The sequence below is a fragment of the Thrips palmi genome, unplaced genomic scaffold (genome assembly GCF_012932325.1).
Source record: "Thrips palmi isolate BJ-2018 unplaced genomic scaffold, TpBJ-2018v1 HiC_scaffold_8, whole genome shotgun sequence".
Classification (NCBI taxonomy): domain Eukaryota; kingdom Metazoa; phylum Arthropoda; class Insecta; order Thysanoptera; family Thripidae; genus Thrips; species Thrips palmi.
In genome coordinates, this window is record NW_023144635.1 from 696973 (window position 1) to 712654 (window position 15682).

General features: G+C 61.2%; 1 protein-coding gene across 2 annotated transcripts in view; it reads left to right on the forward strand.

Moving 5' to 3' along the window:
* Positions 1–15682, forward strand: part of LOC117653752 (kalirin) — a 57317-nt gene that overhangs the window by 15378 nt on the left and 26257 nt on the right. For both annotated transcript variants that reach the window (XM_034399625.1, XM_034399626.1), the window contains 9 exons: positions 6287–6478; positions 6826–6995; positions 7099–7930; positions 8027–8330; positions 8442–8680; positions 8778–9554; positions 9676–9936; positions 10026–10267; positions 10358–10457. In XM_034399625.1, the coding sequence (XP_034255516.1) occupies positions 6287–6478; positions 6826–6995; positions 7099–7930; positions 8027–8330; positions 8442–8680; positions 8778–9554; positions 9676–9936; positions 10026–10267; positions 10358–10457 (3117 nt within the window). The remainder of the gene's footprint in view (positions 1–6286; positions 6479–6825; positions 6996–7098; positions 7931–8026; positions 8331–8441; positions 8681–8777; positions 9555–9675; positions 9937–10025; positions 10268–10357; positions 10458–15682) is intronic.

Here is a 15682-nt window from a genome sequence, read left to right on the forward strand (position 1 = left end):
CCTTTCATTCCCACCTACACGCCGTCGTTCGGTTTCGTTCATTGTGCGTTTTTACTGGCCGCTCATCGACTTTGCTGAAGGAAACTCTATAGTACTACAGACACCCGCCGAAAAAAACGGCAACCGCAAATGCGGTCCCTGATTAATAATCGGAACGGGCCTAAAGCTCGCTGCCGGCATGCTGCCTTCGCCGTCGCGGTGTCTTCGGCCGCCTCCTCGCTCGCCTTGGGCAAAACGGCGAACAAAAAATTGTCGGACCTGTTTGACGTGTCTTCTCACGCTTGTTTCTGGGAGGGTATGACAGTTGCCACAATAGAATGTCCCGCTCCGGCCGCGGCGCCGTGGCGTGCCGTGGCGTGGCGTGCCGTGGCGTGCCGTGGCGTGCCGTGCCGTGGCGTGCCGTGGCGTGCCGTGCCGTGCGGCGGTGGCGCTCCCGTTCGCCATTGGAGGGGAAAATTCGGTATCAGTCGGGAGCCCGTCCCGTCGTGCCGTCGCGCCGTCCTGCCTCGCCAAGGAACGGCCAGACAAGCCAGACGCTTGTCAATTATTCCTCGGAATAACAAGAGCGTGGCCGGCTGCTTTCTACCTCGGCATCCTCGGTACCCTTGCTCGCTCGCCTTGCTCCTCGCGGCGTGGCCGGGGAAGCTAGGGGAGCCCTGCGCGGAGGCCGCGGAGGCGGAGGCACGCCCATGTGTGTCACGTGTCCCGCCGCGAGGAGGTGCTCTTGGGGCTCGGGGCCGCGGGGCCACCCTAGCCTCCCCCTCTCGGGAGGAGAGCCCCCTACAGAGAAAAGGAATAAAAACAATGAGCCGGGATGCTGGCGGGGCGGGGCGGAGGGGCGGCGCTGCGGGGCTTACAGCCGGGTCGGTACTCTACTCTGTGGGTCAGGCGGTGTCAGCAGCGCGACTGCAGCGTCAAGTGTCGCCCCCCCCCCCCCCCTTGCCGCAGGTCTGGACGGACGGACTGTCTCCAGCTGCTTTACATTTACCGTGCCGGCTAGCTGCACCGTTGTGGGCACCGTAGGCCGCCGTAGCCGCTCGCGGGCCCGCCGTGACGGGGGCGCTTTGGGGCGGTAGCACGGCAGCAGCGCCCCAGCCCAGTCCAGCCCAGTCCAGCCCCACCGGACCGGTTGCGTCGCGTCGCCCCGAGCTGGGCCCTGCGGGGCACTCGCAGCACTGTAGTGTACGGTACGACGGGGCCACCGGGTCGCGTCACACCGTAAGGGCCGGCCACCGTAAGGGCCATCTTGAGGGCCGCGCGTCGCGTCGTGGCGGCGGCTGCCAAGGCGGCTGCCTGGGTGACCGCACGGCGGCCCTGGAGCGATCTGTGGGTGCGGCGACCGGCCGGCGGCAGTGAAAGAGTGAAGGGTCGCCGTAGTCGGTCGACCGCGGTCTTGGATCTTGGATTGCGACTCCGCGTCGCGTCCCGCCGCGCTGGCATTTAAGAGACGCCGCGGTGCCGCCAGAGCACCGCGATGGTCATCTGGCGGAGATGAATGCGCCCGCCCCAAACTTGCGCAACCGGCGCCGCGACCCGGTCGGTCGCCTCGCCGCTCGCGTGCGAAAAGGCAGGACCCGAGTCCCGCCGGAAACGTTATCACTGACGGCGCCAAGAAATTAGCGGTGAGGTCGCGGCGGAGAGGGAGAGGGGGGAATGAGAAATGAAGTGCCAAGCCCGGCGTTGCTGGAGAATCGTTATGGGACTGCTGACTTCGATTCTGGAGCGTTGCTGGAGCATTGCTGGAGCCTTGCTGGAGCCTTGCTGGAGCGTTGCTGGAGCGTTGCTGGAGCGTTGCTGGAGCGTTGCTGGAGCCACAGCGATGCCAGGCGATTGCGACGCGGCCCCGCGGCACGCCCACTGCCAATAGTGCGTCGAACCCGTCCGTCCCGTCCCGCCGGGCCGTCCATTGCGAGAGTGCGTGTTGTGCGGTGCGCTTGCTCGGTGCGTTGGCCCTGTTGTCGTTCGCCGCGGTCTCGGTTGTCTCGGCGCGGCTATGCGCATGGCTGCGCCGCGCTGCGCCGCGAGCAGACAGACAGGCGGGCAGACATCTCCTCCCACATGCTGGGTGCGTGTGGTGTGTGGACTCGTAATTTTACGACGCTGTGTGTGTGGCGTTTGTGTTTACCCCCGCTGTAAAGCTCTTCCAAGGCCCAGGCCCGGCCAAGCCTAGCCCAGCCTGGCCTGGCCTTCAGTACTCACTCATCCCGACTCAGCCCGTTCGCCCGAGTTATGTCATGTCACGGGGGCACGGGACGCGGGTGGCTTGGCCAGTGTGAGGTATGAGTGCGCCGTAACACGGTGGTGTCGGTGTCCTGCCCGCGCGCCGCGCAGTGGAACGTGTGTTATGGGACTTCCCTGCTGCCGTACAGCGCAGCGTGCGACCCGCCCTGCCGGCCGTCCGTCCGTCCGTCTGGACCAGTACCTCTTACAGTGTGGTCGCCTCCTTGGTCGGGTACGCGTTGCCGCGTTGCGCGTGTTTGTCGTAGTTGTTGCCGCTCCCCTCCTCCCCGTCCTCCCCGTCGCCGCGGTCTTGGTCGTGTTTACGAACGCTTTGCGGTCCTGTCGGTGGTTGGGCCGAGCGGGGCCGAGCGGAGCGGTACCGAGGCCTGCTCCAGGCCCCGCAGTGCTCCGCAGCCTCAGGCCACTCAGGCCCGGTAGAGAGGTCGCGCGGTGACGGTGACATAACCCCTTCGAGTGGCGTGGATGCCGGCAGGATGCGCGCGTCGCGAAAGCGTCGCAAGTCGCAGGGCGGCGCCGGCGAAGGCAGCGGACTCACAGTGGGCTAGAAGACCGGTGGGGGCGGGCAAAACTCTAGACGCGTTCTGAGCTCCAGAGTCGCTAAACAGGACTCGAACCGAACGTGTGACCCCACCAATGGATTGCTCTCCGAACGAGGAATCCATTGGTGGGGTCACACGTCCAGTTCGAGTCCCATTTAGCGACTCTGGAGCTCAAAACACATCAAGAGTTTTGGCCGCCTCCGCCGGTCTTCTGGCTCACTGTGGGACTGAGTCCGAGAGCCGTTTTCGTCGCTCTGTCTCTCTCGCACTCGTGGGGCGTCCCGGATCGGTGGGAGAGAGACAGAGCGACGAAGCCGACTCTCGGCGTGAGGCGAAGGCAGGACAAGACAGGTGCGGCGATGCCCTGCCTTTGCCGCCAGCGGCCGCCAGCCCCGCGCGATGGCGACACGGCACGCCATATGTAGCCAACGCGGCCTGCTGCAGCATGCTGCGAGCTGCAGTAAGTCGGTCTCGAACTGTGCTCCGGTCGCGCTGTCTCTCTCGCACCGCGATGGAACGCCCCGCGAGTGCGAGAGAGACAGACAGACCGCACCGTTCCGAATCAGCCTGCAGGTGCTCGGTGCTCTCCTCCGTGTCCGGTGGCCCTCGGCCCGCGGCGGTACGCGGCGCCTCTCCGTGTGTTGTGTTCTCGCTCGCTCCCGCGGGACGCCGGCCTGCTCGTCGCCCTCTCTCCCACACGCTTGGTTGTGACAGCGCCTCGGTGTGGATAGCGCCGGGGAAAAAGCGAGCAAGGCGGCGATGATGAGCCGGGGCACCATGATGGGGCTGGGCACCTCGGCCGGGGGACACCGGCAAAAAAGGGCCACGAGTTGGACTCGAACTCGCGGCCCTCGCGGCACGGCCGACAGCGCCTGGCCCTCGGCCTGGCCGCGGCGGGCGGTTCTCGGAACGCCCCGTGCTTGCCGCCCTGCCGCACGCGGCTGTGGTGCTCTGCAGTGCTGCAGTGTGCGGGATCACGCATGGCGGGGCGCACGGCGGCACGGCGGCGCGGTACGCGGTAAATGGCCCGACGCGACGCCGCGACGCTGGGAAGAAAGGAAAGGGGAAAAGCGTGGCGCGCACTTACAGTGTCGAGGCTGTCGGGGCAAAGAAAAGAATGGTCCGGTCGATACGCCTCGCGCCAGGGACTCGCGCGATGCTGGCTGACTTGGACCGACTGGGTGTCACTTTGTGCGTGGGGTATTGGCAGAGCGGCGGGCTCATTTCTTTCTCATTTCCATTCCCCTGCCGTTTCCGCTGACGGGGCGCGGTGCGTGGGGCGCGCGACGTCGACGAGGAGGTCGAGGACTCTGTCGCTGCGTGGCTGCTGTGGCTACTATGTAGCACTACTGGCGCACAGTGGGCCAGAAGACCGGTGGAGGCGGCCAAAACTCTAGACGCGTTTTGAGCTCCAGAGTCGCTAAACAGGACTAGGACCGAACATGTGACCCCACCAATAGATTCCTCGCCCGAAGAGCCATTGGTGGGGTCACACGTTCGGTTCGAGTCCCATTTAGCGACTCAAGAGCTCTAAACGCGTCCGGGACTTTGACCTGACCGCCTCCACCGGTCTTCTGGCCCACTGTGTGGCGTTGCCCGTTGATTGGAAACCGCGCGGGCAGCCGCAGCGTTTCTCCGCCGATTGTGATCGCGGGGCGTGGCCGCGAGGGCCGCGAGCGTGGCGTGCCGCGTACCGCGGACCGCGTGTGGATGAGTATGAGTTCCGCGCGGGCTTCTGACCGGACCGGGCGGAGCCGCGCGGGGCGGGGCGGGGCGGGGCGGGGCGGGGCGGGGCGGGGCGGGGCGGGGCGGGGCGGTCTTCCTGCCTGTCGACCTGTCTGCCTCCACCGCTCTGCCGGGGACTTCGAACTTCCCGCCCGCGAGCGCGAGGCGGGCAGAGCTTTGTGAAAAAGGCTGCGCTGCTTCCGCCCCTTCGATCGCGCGACACCGCTCGTGCTCTCTGCCATGCTCTGCGGTGCTCGCGCAGCGTGCGTGCGCGCGCGCGTGTGTGTGTGTGCGTGTGTGCGTGCGCGAGGCGGAATCACGCTCCGCGAGAGTGAAAACGGAGCGGTCATGTTGATCGGCTCGGCACGGCGGTGCGGTGCGGTGCAGCACGACGTATGGACACAAGGCCCGGGCCCGCTGCCCGCTTTGGCGAGGCGGCTTTGCTCGTGGGCCAGCCTTCCAGTGTACCAGCCTTCCAGCCTTCCAGGCCGTTTGCGGTCGGGTCGGCCCCTTCGGGCCGCCTAGCCGCACTGTCCGTACTGTCCGTCTCCGATCGGCAGGATTGCGATGCGAGCTGCGAGTGGATCGCGCAGCTTTCGCCGAAGCGGGCACGGCGTGCCGGGGCCGCGGGGCCGCGGGGCTGCGACGGTGGGCTCGGACAATGCGCCCGCCGCGGCCATGGAGCCCCCCGCGAAGGGGGAGGGGAAGGGGGCTGCGTGTCAGCGGACGTTCTGCCGCCCACGCCCCGCCGACGCCACGCCACGCATTCTCATCCTGACGGTGGCGCGCCGCCGGGGTACAGGTGTATACGGTGTAAGGTCGCAATCGATAGCGTGTCCAGGAAGACGCCGCGCCGTGGCTCCGCACCACCAGACACCCTATTCTCGCTCCTAGAGGGCCTCCTCCTCCTCCTCCTCGTGCTCCTCGTCGCACTCGTTCTTTTTTCTGCCCGGGGGCTCATTACGCCCCGGGGCGGGGCCCGCTGCCTGCCTGCTCGGTCTGCCCGGCCGAGCGCCCCTCTTGTCCGCGCTCCCCGTCGTCCTGCTTGAGTGCGCCGCCAAGTTGGGGCGTTGGCGCGCGCTCGGCAGGGCAGGCCTAGAGGCGTTGGCGACCTGTAGCCGTCCGTGTACTACACCGTGCGCTACACGGTGCGCTACACCGGCCGCTACACTGGCCGCTGGGCGCCCTTTGGGCCCTTTCCCTCGGCGCCTGGGAAGATGGGCGCCGTCTCGTCTCGTCTCGCGGACTCTGTTCGTACTTTGGATTGCCTCTTGCTTGCGCCAGGCCGTGCCAGGCTATGCGCCGGCGGCCCCGCCCCGCCCCGCCCCGCCCTTCCTTCCCTTCCAATCTTGCGGTGGCCGCAGCCACGCCGTTCTACGCCCCGCCGGGCCGGCGGCCGGGCTATCCGAGCCTTGGCCAAGCCTCGGCCAAGCCTTGGCCAACAACACAAGCCGCAGCCTAGCGGTGCGGCGGGACGGCGACGGCGCGGCCTCTCTGGCGCCTCGGCGGGCCACCGCTCGCGACGTCGCGTCACGCCAGGCCGCTCCAGGCCGCGCCGGGCATGAAGGAAGAGGGAAGGCTCGGCGAGGACAATGTGCGATTTGCACAGTGCCGCGCCGCCGCGCCGCCGGGCGCGCACGCTGCGGACTAGGCTGGCTGGACTCCGGCAGGATTCGCCCTCGGTCCACCCCACCCTACGACCCTCGCCTCGCCAGGCCCCGCCCTCCCCGTCGACGGCGTGCTTATCCGCACGGATTAACGGGCGGGTTGTCTGCTTGCAGAACACGTACACCAACGCGGAGAAGCTGCTGACGGCGGCCGAGGAGCTGGCCCGGACGGGCGAGTGCAACGCCGGCGAGATCTACGCCGTGGCCCGCGAGCTGGAGAGCCACGTGACGTCGTTCGCGGCCCGCGTCGACCAGCGGCGCCGCCGACTTGACCTGGCCGCCAAGTTCTACTCGCACCGCGACGAGGTAAGTTGCAACTCATTTCGTGGGTCGTTTTCGTCGCTCGGCCTCTCTCACCCTCATGCGGCGTCCCGCCCAGGCGCGAGAGAGACAGGGCGACGAAAGCGACCCTCGGAATGAGGCTGCCGCGCCGCGGGGCCGCGGCCGCGAGGAGGAGGGCGGTGCATTCCGCTGCCGGGTGGCCAGCCTGGCCACCGAGCGATTCAGGCGGATTCAGAGCAGTCGTTTCATCGCTCTGTCTCTGTCGCACTCACGGGGCTCTCTGCAAGGGTGCGAGAGAGACGCTCCTCTGAATCGCTCGGCTCGGCCTCGGCAGATTGGTTCGGCATTAATGCTTGTTCTCTGCGTTCTAGCTGGCCAGCTGGGTCGAGGAGCTTCGGCAGGAGGTGCAGAATGAGGAGGCCGTCGACTGCGTGGAAGGAGCGCAGCGTGCACTGGAAGAGTGCCAACGCCAGCGTGACCATTCGCTGCACGAATGCAACGCGGCTATCGCGCACGGACAGGCTCTGCTGCAGGAACTGAGGTCAGGATTGTTGCAGGATGTAGTGGAACCTTCGTGTTTTGCTGTTCTGCTGTTTTGCTGTTCTGCTTTCTCTAATATTGTAATTTTCTCTTGCCCGATGTAGGAGTGTTGGTTTGCACAATGCTGTCATGGACACCACTGGATCGGTAGGGGCGGTGGAAACCTCCCTGGAACGATTGAATAAGCAGCGGGAAGAACTGGATCAGCTGTGGTCCACACGCAAGCTCAAACTGGACCTCTGCCTGAGGCTACGCATTTTCGAAAGAGATGCGTTAGAAGTCTCCTCGCAGCTGGAAATATGGGCCGAAGAGCTGCAGCACATGGAGCTGAGCCATGAGATGGCTGCAGCGGAACAGCACCTGCAGCTGCACAACGACAGTGTGACTCACATGCACAACACCGTTTTCCAGGTGATGCAACAAGGTCAAGAACTAGGCCAGTCTTTGGAATCATCTGGATTGACGTTGATGGCAGATAGTCAGTACAGTGCTGCCACTAGGGTGCAAGTTCTCCTTGAGTTTCTTCATGAGCGTGAGATTGATGTGGACGAACTTGCCGAACTGAAGCGGGTCAAACTAGAACAGTGTGTTCAGCTGTGTCAGTTTAACAACGATTCAAACCAAGTGATAAGTTGGATACGAAATGGGGAGTCCATGCTGATGGCTAGCTTCAGCATCCCCACATGTCTGCAAGACGCAGAACAGCTGAAGAAAGAGCACGAACAGTTTCAAGTTGCCATTGAGAAGACTCATACCTCAGCTATTCAGGTGAAACAGAGAGCCGAGTCATTAGTCAATAATAACCATTATGAGCCACAAAGCATAAGAGACATGGCTGAGGAAGTGACACAGCGTTGGCAGCAGCTAGTGACCTGTGCCGAAGAGCGCCACAAACTTGTCACAGCTTCTTTAAATTTCTACAAAACTGCAGAGCAGGTATGCATTTTTATTACTTCTCCCCCCCCCAAATTTTCAAAGTCATTGACAAAGTGAAATTTTGTTCATGAAATCATTTTTCTGTCTTTGAATCAGGTATGCTCTGTCTTGGACAGTCTGGAGCGAGAATACAGACGTGATGAGGACTGGTGCGGTATGGACAAGCTCATGGCTGAGCATGGCACGAGTGGAGGTCCAGGCTTCACTCTGCCCCCAGCAGTAGCAGACAGGATATCCCAGCTCATCACCAAGCACCAAGAGCAGAAAGAAGCATTCCTGAAAGCCTGTACTTTGGCCAGGCGCACTGCAGAAACGTTCCTAAAGTACTCTCAGCGTTCATTGCAACTGTACAGTTTCCAGGGGGAGTCCACCCAACGTTCTGCTCATGCTAGAGTTAAAAGTATGTGGTTATTTCTGTTCCCATCTGAATATGTTTTCGTTTTCATATCATTTTTTTTTCTGAGTGTACCTGTTGACAGTGAACTTACCTAACATTTCATTTTGTTTACAGCCATTCTTGACAAGCTCTTAAATCAAGAGAACAAAGTTTTAGATAATTGGACTCATCGAAAGAAACGGTTAGATCAGTGTCAGCAGTATGTTTTATTTGAGCGCTCTGCTCAGCAGGCACTAGACTGGATACAAGACACTGGTGAGTTATATCTGTCTACTCACACATCAGTGGGACACACAAGACAAGAGACTGAAAAATTGCTCAGTGAACATAATGAGTTCAAAGGCACTGCCAAGGTTAGTATTTTTAAACACGTAATTTTGATGATTGTACAGTAATGTGGTTTAATTAACAAATTACACATAAATTAACTGTTTCATCCTATTTTTACAGGAAACAAGAGATCGAGTAAAACTTCTCATCCAACTTGCAGACAGCTTAGTTGAAAAAAGTCATGCTCATGCAGGATCCATTAAACAATGGGTAGCTGCTGTTGACAAAACGTATAAAGACTTCAGTGTTCGAATGGACAAATACCGCTCACAGCTTGAAAGTTCCTTAGGAATTCAAGATACCAAACATGATCTCTCTATTGACCGGAATTCAGATCCACTTCTTGAAGCTAAAGTGAAAGAAGCAGCTGCAGCAAAGGATCTGAAAGGCCTGAATGAAGAGAAGAGACGATCTGCTAGGAGAAAAGAGTTCATTATGGCTGAGTTATTGCAAACAGAACGTACTTATGTAAAAGACTTGGAAATTTGTGCTAGAATATTCTTAGATGAAATGCGCAATAGTGCCGCAGTCCCTCCATCAATACGGGGACGTGAAGATGTAATTTTTGGTAACATAGAAGAAATATTAGCTTTTCATAGAGACATTTTTCTTCGTGAATTAGAAAAGTATGAAACAATGCCTGAAGATGTTGGGCATTGTTTTGTAACCTGGGCTTCCAAATTTGATATGTATGTAAAATATTGTAAAAATAAGCCAGAATCAAATAGCCTTCTTGTCCAACATGGTGGGGCCTTTTTTGAGGACCTACAGAAACGTCATAGAGTAGAACACCCAATATCAGCATATTTAATTAAGCCAGTTCAACGAATTACCAAGTACCAACTCCTCCTGAAAGATCTTCAATCCTGTTGCCAAGAAGGACAAGGAGAAATTAAGGCAAGATACAATTTTCAGACTCTTTTGTTTTTAATACTAATTATGTATGAAAAGGGATGTTATTCATTTTCATTTCGAGTAAGTTTTTAATTTTTTTCTCTTGCTTGTGCCCTGTTTTCAGGATGGATTAGAGGTGATGCTCAATGTACCAAAGAAAGCAAACGATGCTATGCATCTTTCCCTGTTAGAAGGCTGTGATAAAAATCTAGACAGTTTAGGAGAAGTTATCCTGCAAGACACCTTCCAGGTGTGGGATCCAAAACAAATTATTCGCAAGGGCAGAGAACGTCATATTTTCCTTTTTGAATTATACCTGCTGTTCAGCAAAGAAGTTAAGGATTCTAATGGAAAGGCCAAATATATTTACAAAAACAAATTGATGGTGAGTAATGATCGTTGCCTCTTTGAAATGTTGCGTCTTACTGAATTGAAAAAAACTCGTATTTACTTTCAAAATATTTATTTTTCCAGACCTCAGAACTGGGTGTGACAGAACACATCGAAGGTGATGAGTGCAAACTTGCCGTGTGGACTGGCCGAGCCCCAATTTCAGACTACCGCATTGTTCTTAAGGCATCTAATTTAGAGACAAAACAAATGTGGGTTAAAAAGCTGCGAGAAGTGATTCAGGAAACTTACTTCAGCTCTGCGCTGCCTCTCAGTCTGCCCAAGAGCCCAGCCAAGACGAAACCCCCTAGCTATCGTTCAAGCAGGTGTGTTTGTGTCTTAGTGGAGATCGCATCGGACGTTGTTGGTGTCTCGTTTGAAACTCTACTGACTTTGTCTGTCTCTTCCTGTTCCAGGGATATGGAAGATTCGACATCTCTCGACGAGAGTGTTGAGAACCTGGACCGCAACTCGCTGGCCTCCTTCGGCTCGGGCAACACGACGGACTCGGACAAGGTAAGCCTCAACCGTGTGCATGTGCAGGCAGTCGTGTGGCGCGCACGGCGGATTTCAGTCAGCACCTCGACGTTTCAGCCCGCTCAGCAGACAGCGTTCCAATGGTTCCAAAGCACCTCCCCTACCCCCATGTGCGACAACGTGCACAAAGCGCCGCTTTAATACCAACCCCCAACCCCCAACCCCTCGCCCCAGAGGCCCTTTGGAGGCGCCTAGTGCCTAGGGGAGGCAAGGGCCAGTCGCCTCGCCCTCGCCCGTTGGCCGTTGGGGTGGCGTGCTCAACAAGTAGCGCTACTAGCGCGGAGGCTCTCGGCCACCCTCGGCCCTTAGGGCTTGCCCTTAGGGCTTGTCGCCATCCACTCTCATCTCTCCTCCACTTAGTCCTCCCGGCCCCGCCCGGCCGGTTGTCCGGGCCTGCTTGGCCTCTCGTGAGTGCTTTGCGCCCCGCCCCGCCCCGCCCCGCCCCGCCGCGGCGCCGCTATGCGTGGCGTGCCGCGAGCGCGGGGAAGGGGAAAGAGAAGGGAGTAGGGGGCTGTTGACTTTTCCTGTGTGTCGTCCTCGCCTGCCGCCTGCCCGTTCACCGTCCAGGGCCTTACCGTGCAGGGGCGGCCAGGGGCAAAGCCGAGGGCCGGGGCCGGGGGGTCGCCCCTGGCCAGGTCCTCAAGCACGGCAGCCGCGCCGTAAACACTGTGTGCTCCACGGACGACGTCGCCTTGGCCCGTGGCGTGCCGTGCAAGCCGCGCTCGCCGCGTTGGCCGCGTTGGCCGCGGCCGTTAACGCCGTCGTGTCATGCCACTCGACACGAGGCCCGCCCTGCCCCTGCCCTGCCCGTGCCCCCCGTCAACCTGTTGATGTGTCTCTTCGCCGAGGTCTGTCCCGCTGTCTCGCTGTCTGTGACGTTGCATGCTCATATCATCGGCGGCGCGTCGTCCTGGCTGGCCGCCCCTCGACCCTGCCGGGCCCTGAGAGCGTTGCCGATTGCCAAAAGCCTCGGCCAAGGCAGCCAAGGGGGGCCGACCCGCCCGTCCTGGCCTCGGGCCACCAGTTGTGCGTCGAGGCAAGGTCGGCTCGCGGGCTTGGGCTCGGACCGAGAGCAAGGACGGAACGGTGGTTTCGAAAAAGAAAAAGGCACCCCTTGTTTGGGCTGAAACGCAAAGCGCAACGCACCCTCTCGAGACTTCACTCGGCGGCGGCGGGTTCGGGGCGGGGCGGGCTCGTAAAAATACACCGCCCCGAAGCGCAGCGCACTGTATGTCTGCATGTTTGTGGAACGCCATTGTGTATGGGCTCCTAGCCGGGGCTCTAGCTGTAGCCAGGCCCGGGCGGCCCGGGGCGGCGGCGCGGTGGCGCGATCGAACCGCCTCGGGTCGGCGTTGTCTGTCCTTGCCGTGGCCGCGCGCCGCGCCACGCCGGACTGCTGACTTAAGAAGCTTTTCGTAGGGCACCGCCTTCGCCTTCACCTTGCCTGGCCTCGCCGGCCCCGAGTCGTCCGGTATCGCCCCGCACCGAAACATTGCCCCTGGGCCGACATCGATTTCGCATACCGCCCTTAAAGTGATCCGCTTCCGTCGACCGTCGCGCCCCCCTGGGCCATGCCTGGGCCATGCCTGGGCCATGGCTGTGCCATGGCCTGGGCCGGGGAGGGGGCAACCGGCAGGGGATGCGGGCAGACCGGGTTGGTGGACGCGACCCACGGTTCTGGTGACAACCGTGCCAGCAGCGCCGACAGCGCCGTGCTGGAGTCTGCGGACGCTGGCGAAGTGCCTGCAGGGGCAGGGCCTGGAGCCGCCTGGAGCAGTCCGGCCGGCGGAGGAAGGTGGAGGAAGGTGGAGGGGGCGCGGCCGGTCCGGGGCAGAGCCGGGGATGTCCGCTCGATGGTGACTAAGGGCCCAATGCGCAATCTGCTCAGGTGTAGTATCGGCGCCACCCGTCCGTCCTCTCCGCCTTGACTGATTCTGTTTCCCTCGCACTAATGGTCCTTTTGGGTGCGAGGTAGATACACAAGCGCTGGTCGGACTGAGCTCTGCAGGTGCGGGGGCTGCGGGCCGGGTCGACTCTCCCTCTTCCGATGACTGCGGATAAAGCGAGCCGCCAATCTGGCAATCTGGCGCCGTCCGCCTGGGGCGCCCTGTCTTACTTCCGCACCGCGGACGCGCGGGCGGACCAGAGCGACCAGAGCGGGGTAGGGGTGGGGGGTATCGGGCGGATAGGGATGGAATTAATACCCCGCAAGCAGCCGTGTGATAAGGAGGGCGGGGTGGGGGTGGGTGGGGTGTTCCGGCGGGGTCCTGGCCGTCCTGGCGTGGGGGTGGAGCTCGGCTTGGATCGGGACGCCCCCCGGCCGCCCTCCGGACCCCGCCCGGCCCCCGCCCCCTCCCTCTGCTCTGGCAGTACGCGCACAGCGCCGCGTTGGTTGTGCCTCGCCGCGCTGTGCCGTGCCCAGGCCCAGGCTGTGCCGCTGTGCCGCGCCGCTTCTGGCCGCGCCGCGCCGCGCCGCGCACAGTACGGCCGCCAGCGCCGCCTCGCCGCCTCGCCGCTAGTCGCCCCGCCAGTCAGTCGACGGCGCGACCTCTGTGTGGGACGACACGCGGCCCGACCCCACACGCGTGCCCGGGCGAACGAACCGCGGAACGAACTACCCCTGAGTAAGGCGGCGGTGGAACCGCCAGCCCGGTCCCCCGGCCGCCGCCGCGGAGACCGGCCGTGCCCGCGTGCCAGCTACTTGCGCCTGTGTGTGTGTGTGTGTGTGTGGGTGTGTGGGTGCTTGAGCGCGTGAGGATTAGTGCGTGTGTGTCTTTGTCTATGTGAGCGCGCGTGTCTATGTGCTTGCTGGGTGCAGGGTCACTGCACCCGCTGCCTGTCGGGTTCGCTTCGCGCGGTCCCGCCCCGGTCCACCGCGCCCCGGTCTACCCCACCGCTGGCCCTCTGGCCCTGGCCGCTAATCGCGGGCTTGCTTCCCCCGAGCCCCACCTGGCCGTCGTGGACGCTGGCACGCTGGCGGGTCGGCGCAGCGCGCTCGTCTTGACGCCCAGTGTCGTCCGATGTCGACCCGCGTTGGTGACCCGTGCGCCCCACGCCCCCGACACGCCCCGTCGCGTCACGGCGGGGGCACATGCGCGGCCCGTGACCTGTTAGCAGCGCCAACCGCCCCCGGGCCTGCCGCCCCCCGGCCGCCCCCGCCGGCCCCCGCCGGCCCCCGCGCGCGAGAGCCCAGCCCACCGCGGCGCGTGACCTGCGACCTTCTGCATCGCCAGCGGGCTGTACATGGCGTGCCTCGGCGTGCAAGTCCCTTTGGCTGCCCGCGACACGGCGAGGCACGGCAGCGCGGCCCGCGCGGCGTTTAATGTCGCCACCCACTGCTAGTTTGTGCGAGTTTGTGTGCACAAGCGGCCCGGTCCGGTCAGCCCGGTCGGCCCGGCGCCCCCGCAACCATCCCGTAAGAAGCGCTGCCGGGGGCGCCGCCATCCCGGTCCTTTCCTCTCGCGGCTCCCGCCCCGCCGCCGCCCCGCCCCGCCGCGCCCCGCCGCGCCCCCGCGCGCAGCCCATGTTGTGATTAGATCGATCGGTGCGCGGATCGCGGATTTATGTACCGGTGGCATGCGGATGCGGTGCCGAACGCGAACCTGACGGGCCCCAGAGTGCGTGTCTAAGTGTGTGTGTGTGTGTGAGAGAGAGAGAAAGTGAGAGCGAGTTGCAGGGTGTGTGTGTGCGTGTGTGTGTGTGTGTGTGTGTGCGTGCGTTTGTGCGTGTGTGTGCGTGTGTGTGCCCAGGGGTCAGCGGGTAAACATGCAGGGAGTGTGCGACGCGGCGCGGCACCGCAATCTGCCCCCCACTGAAAAAAATTTTCAATAGAATTTACTGTCATGATAATAAATTTTACTGAACGGCTCAGTGAATTTTCGACGTGAAGACCTGCCAATAGATTCTACTGAACAGGCCGCTCAGTGCATCCTACTGGTCCGTTCAGTAAATCGCATCGACCCGTTCAGTGGACGCTACTGGCGCGTTCAGTAGATCGCACTGCTCCGGTGTAGTACAATGTACTGGTCTGTTCAGTAGATTGCATTGCCCAGCAAAAGTATTTTGCCCCCAACGCCTCGTCTATCGCAACCCCCACCCCCCGCTCATTGCACCGTCTCCGCCGTACCCCTCTGCCTCTCACTTCAGTCGTATGACTTGCCACACTGTGATGGCAGCGACCCGGAGTTGAACCCGGGCCACCCGATCACAGCGCAACCGCCGTACCACTCGGCCATGCCTGCGCGTTGAGGAGCCCGCCTCCAGAGACGGTACACGTGCACATCTGCGTCTGAGCGGCCCCGGCCAGTGCGCCTCCAGAGAAGCAGGGGTGGGGGAAGCGTGCGGGTGGAGCCAGGGCCCCATCGGGGGTGAGGAGGCAAGTGGTGGGGAGCGCGACGGAACAGCGCTTTGTAGCGTCCACTGGACTGCAATAGCATTTACTGAACGGCGCTTACTGAGCCGCTCAGTAAAATATATCAAACCTCGTTTCGTAGCAGTCACTGCGCGAGCAGTACATTCTATTGAAATGAGCCTTACTGAACGCGTTCAGTAAAATACATTGAGCCACTTTTTTCAGTGCGCCTGAGCGCGTCACGGGGAGCCCCGAGCCACTAGAAAACGGCCAAACGGTCGGCGTGGTCGCTCTCAGCGTCTCGCAGCTGCAAAGAAAGGCACCCGTGACTCTCCTAGCGGAGTTTGCAGTCCGTGGCACACTGACTCCCTGGCAGTCAAGGGGTAACCAACTCGAGATTTTCATGTTCATTGATTGCTGAATTAATAAAATTATAGCTCTGTATTGATTACATTTATATACTTTTCATTATTATGAATATCACTGATTATGGAAGCATAGAAAGGATTATCATTGAAGATTATTAGCTATTATTTGGGCGCCGGCCTCGTAAAGCGGTTCAAACGCCGAAACATCGAATACATTGTTGACTTTAGGCTGCCACTGCGTTCAAACTAGCTGTGTCTAAAGGCCTCACGTCCTAGCATACTCTTTCGAGCATGCTCTTTCGTGCTCTCGGCAATGCCTTAACCACAAATGAGTTTCGAAGCAGCAGCCTCGAAAAGTTGGTCAAAAAGTGATTGAATTTTCGAAAGTTATTTCACTGCTACCAACTAGACCGAACTAGACGTACCCCTATTATCTTGAGTTGGTTACCCCTCGCTGGCAGTCGCCTCGCGTCGCTCCCAGTGCT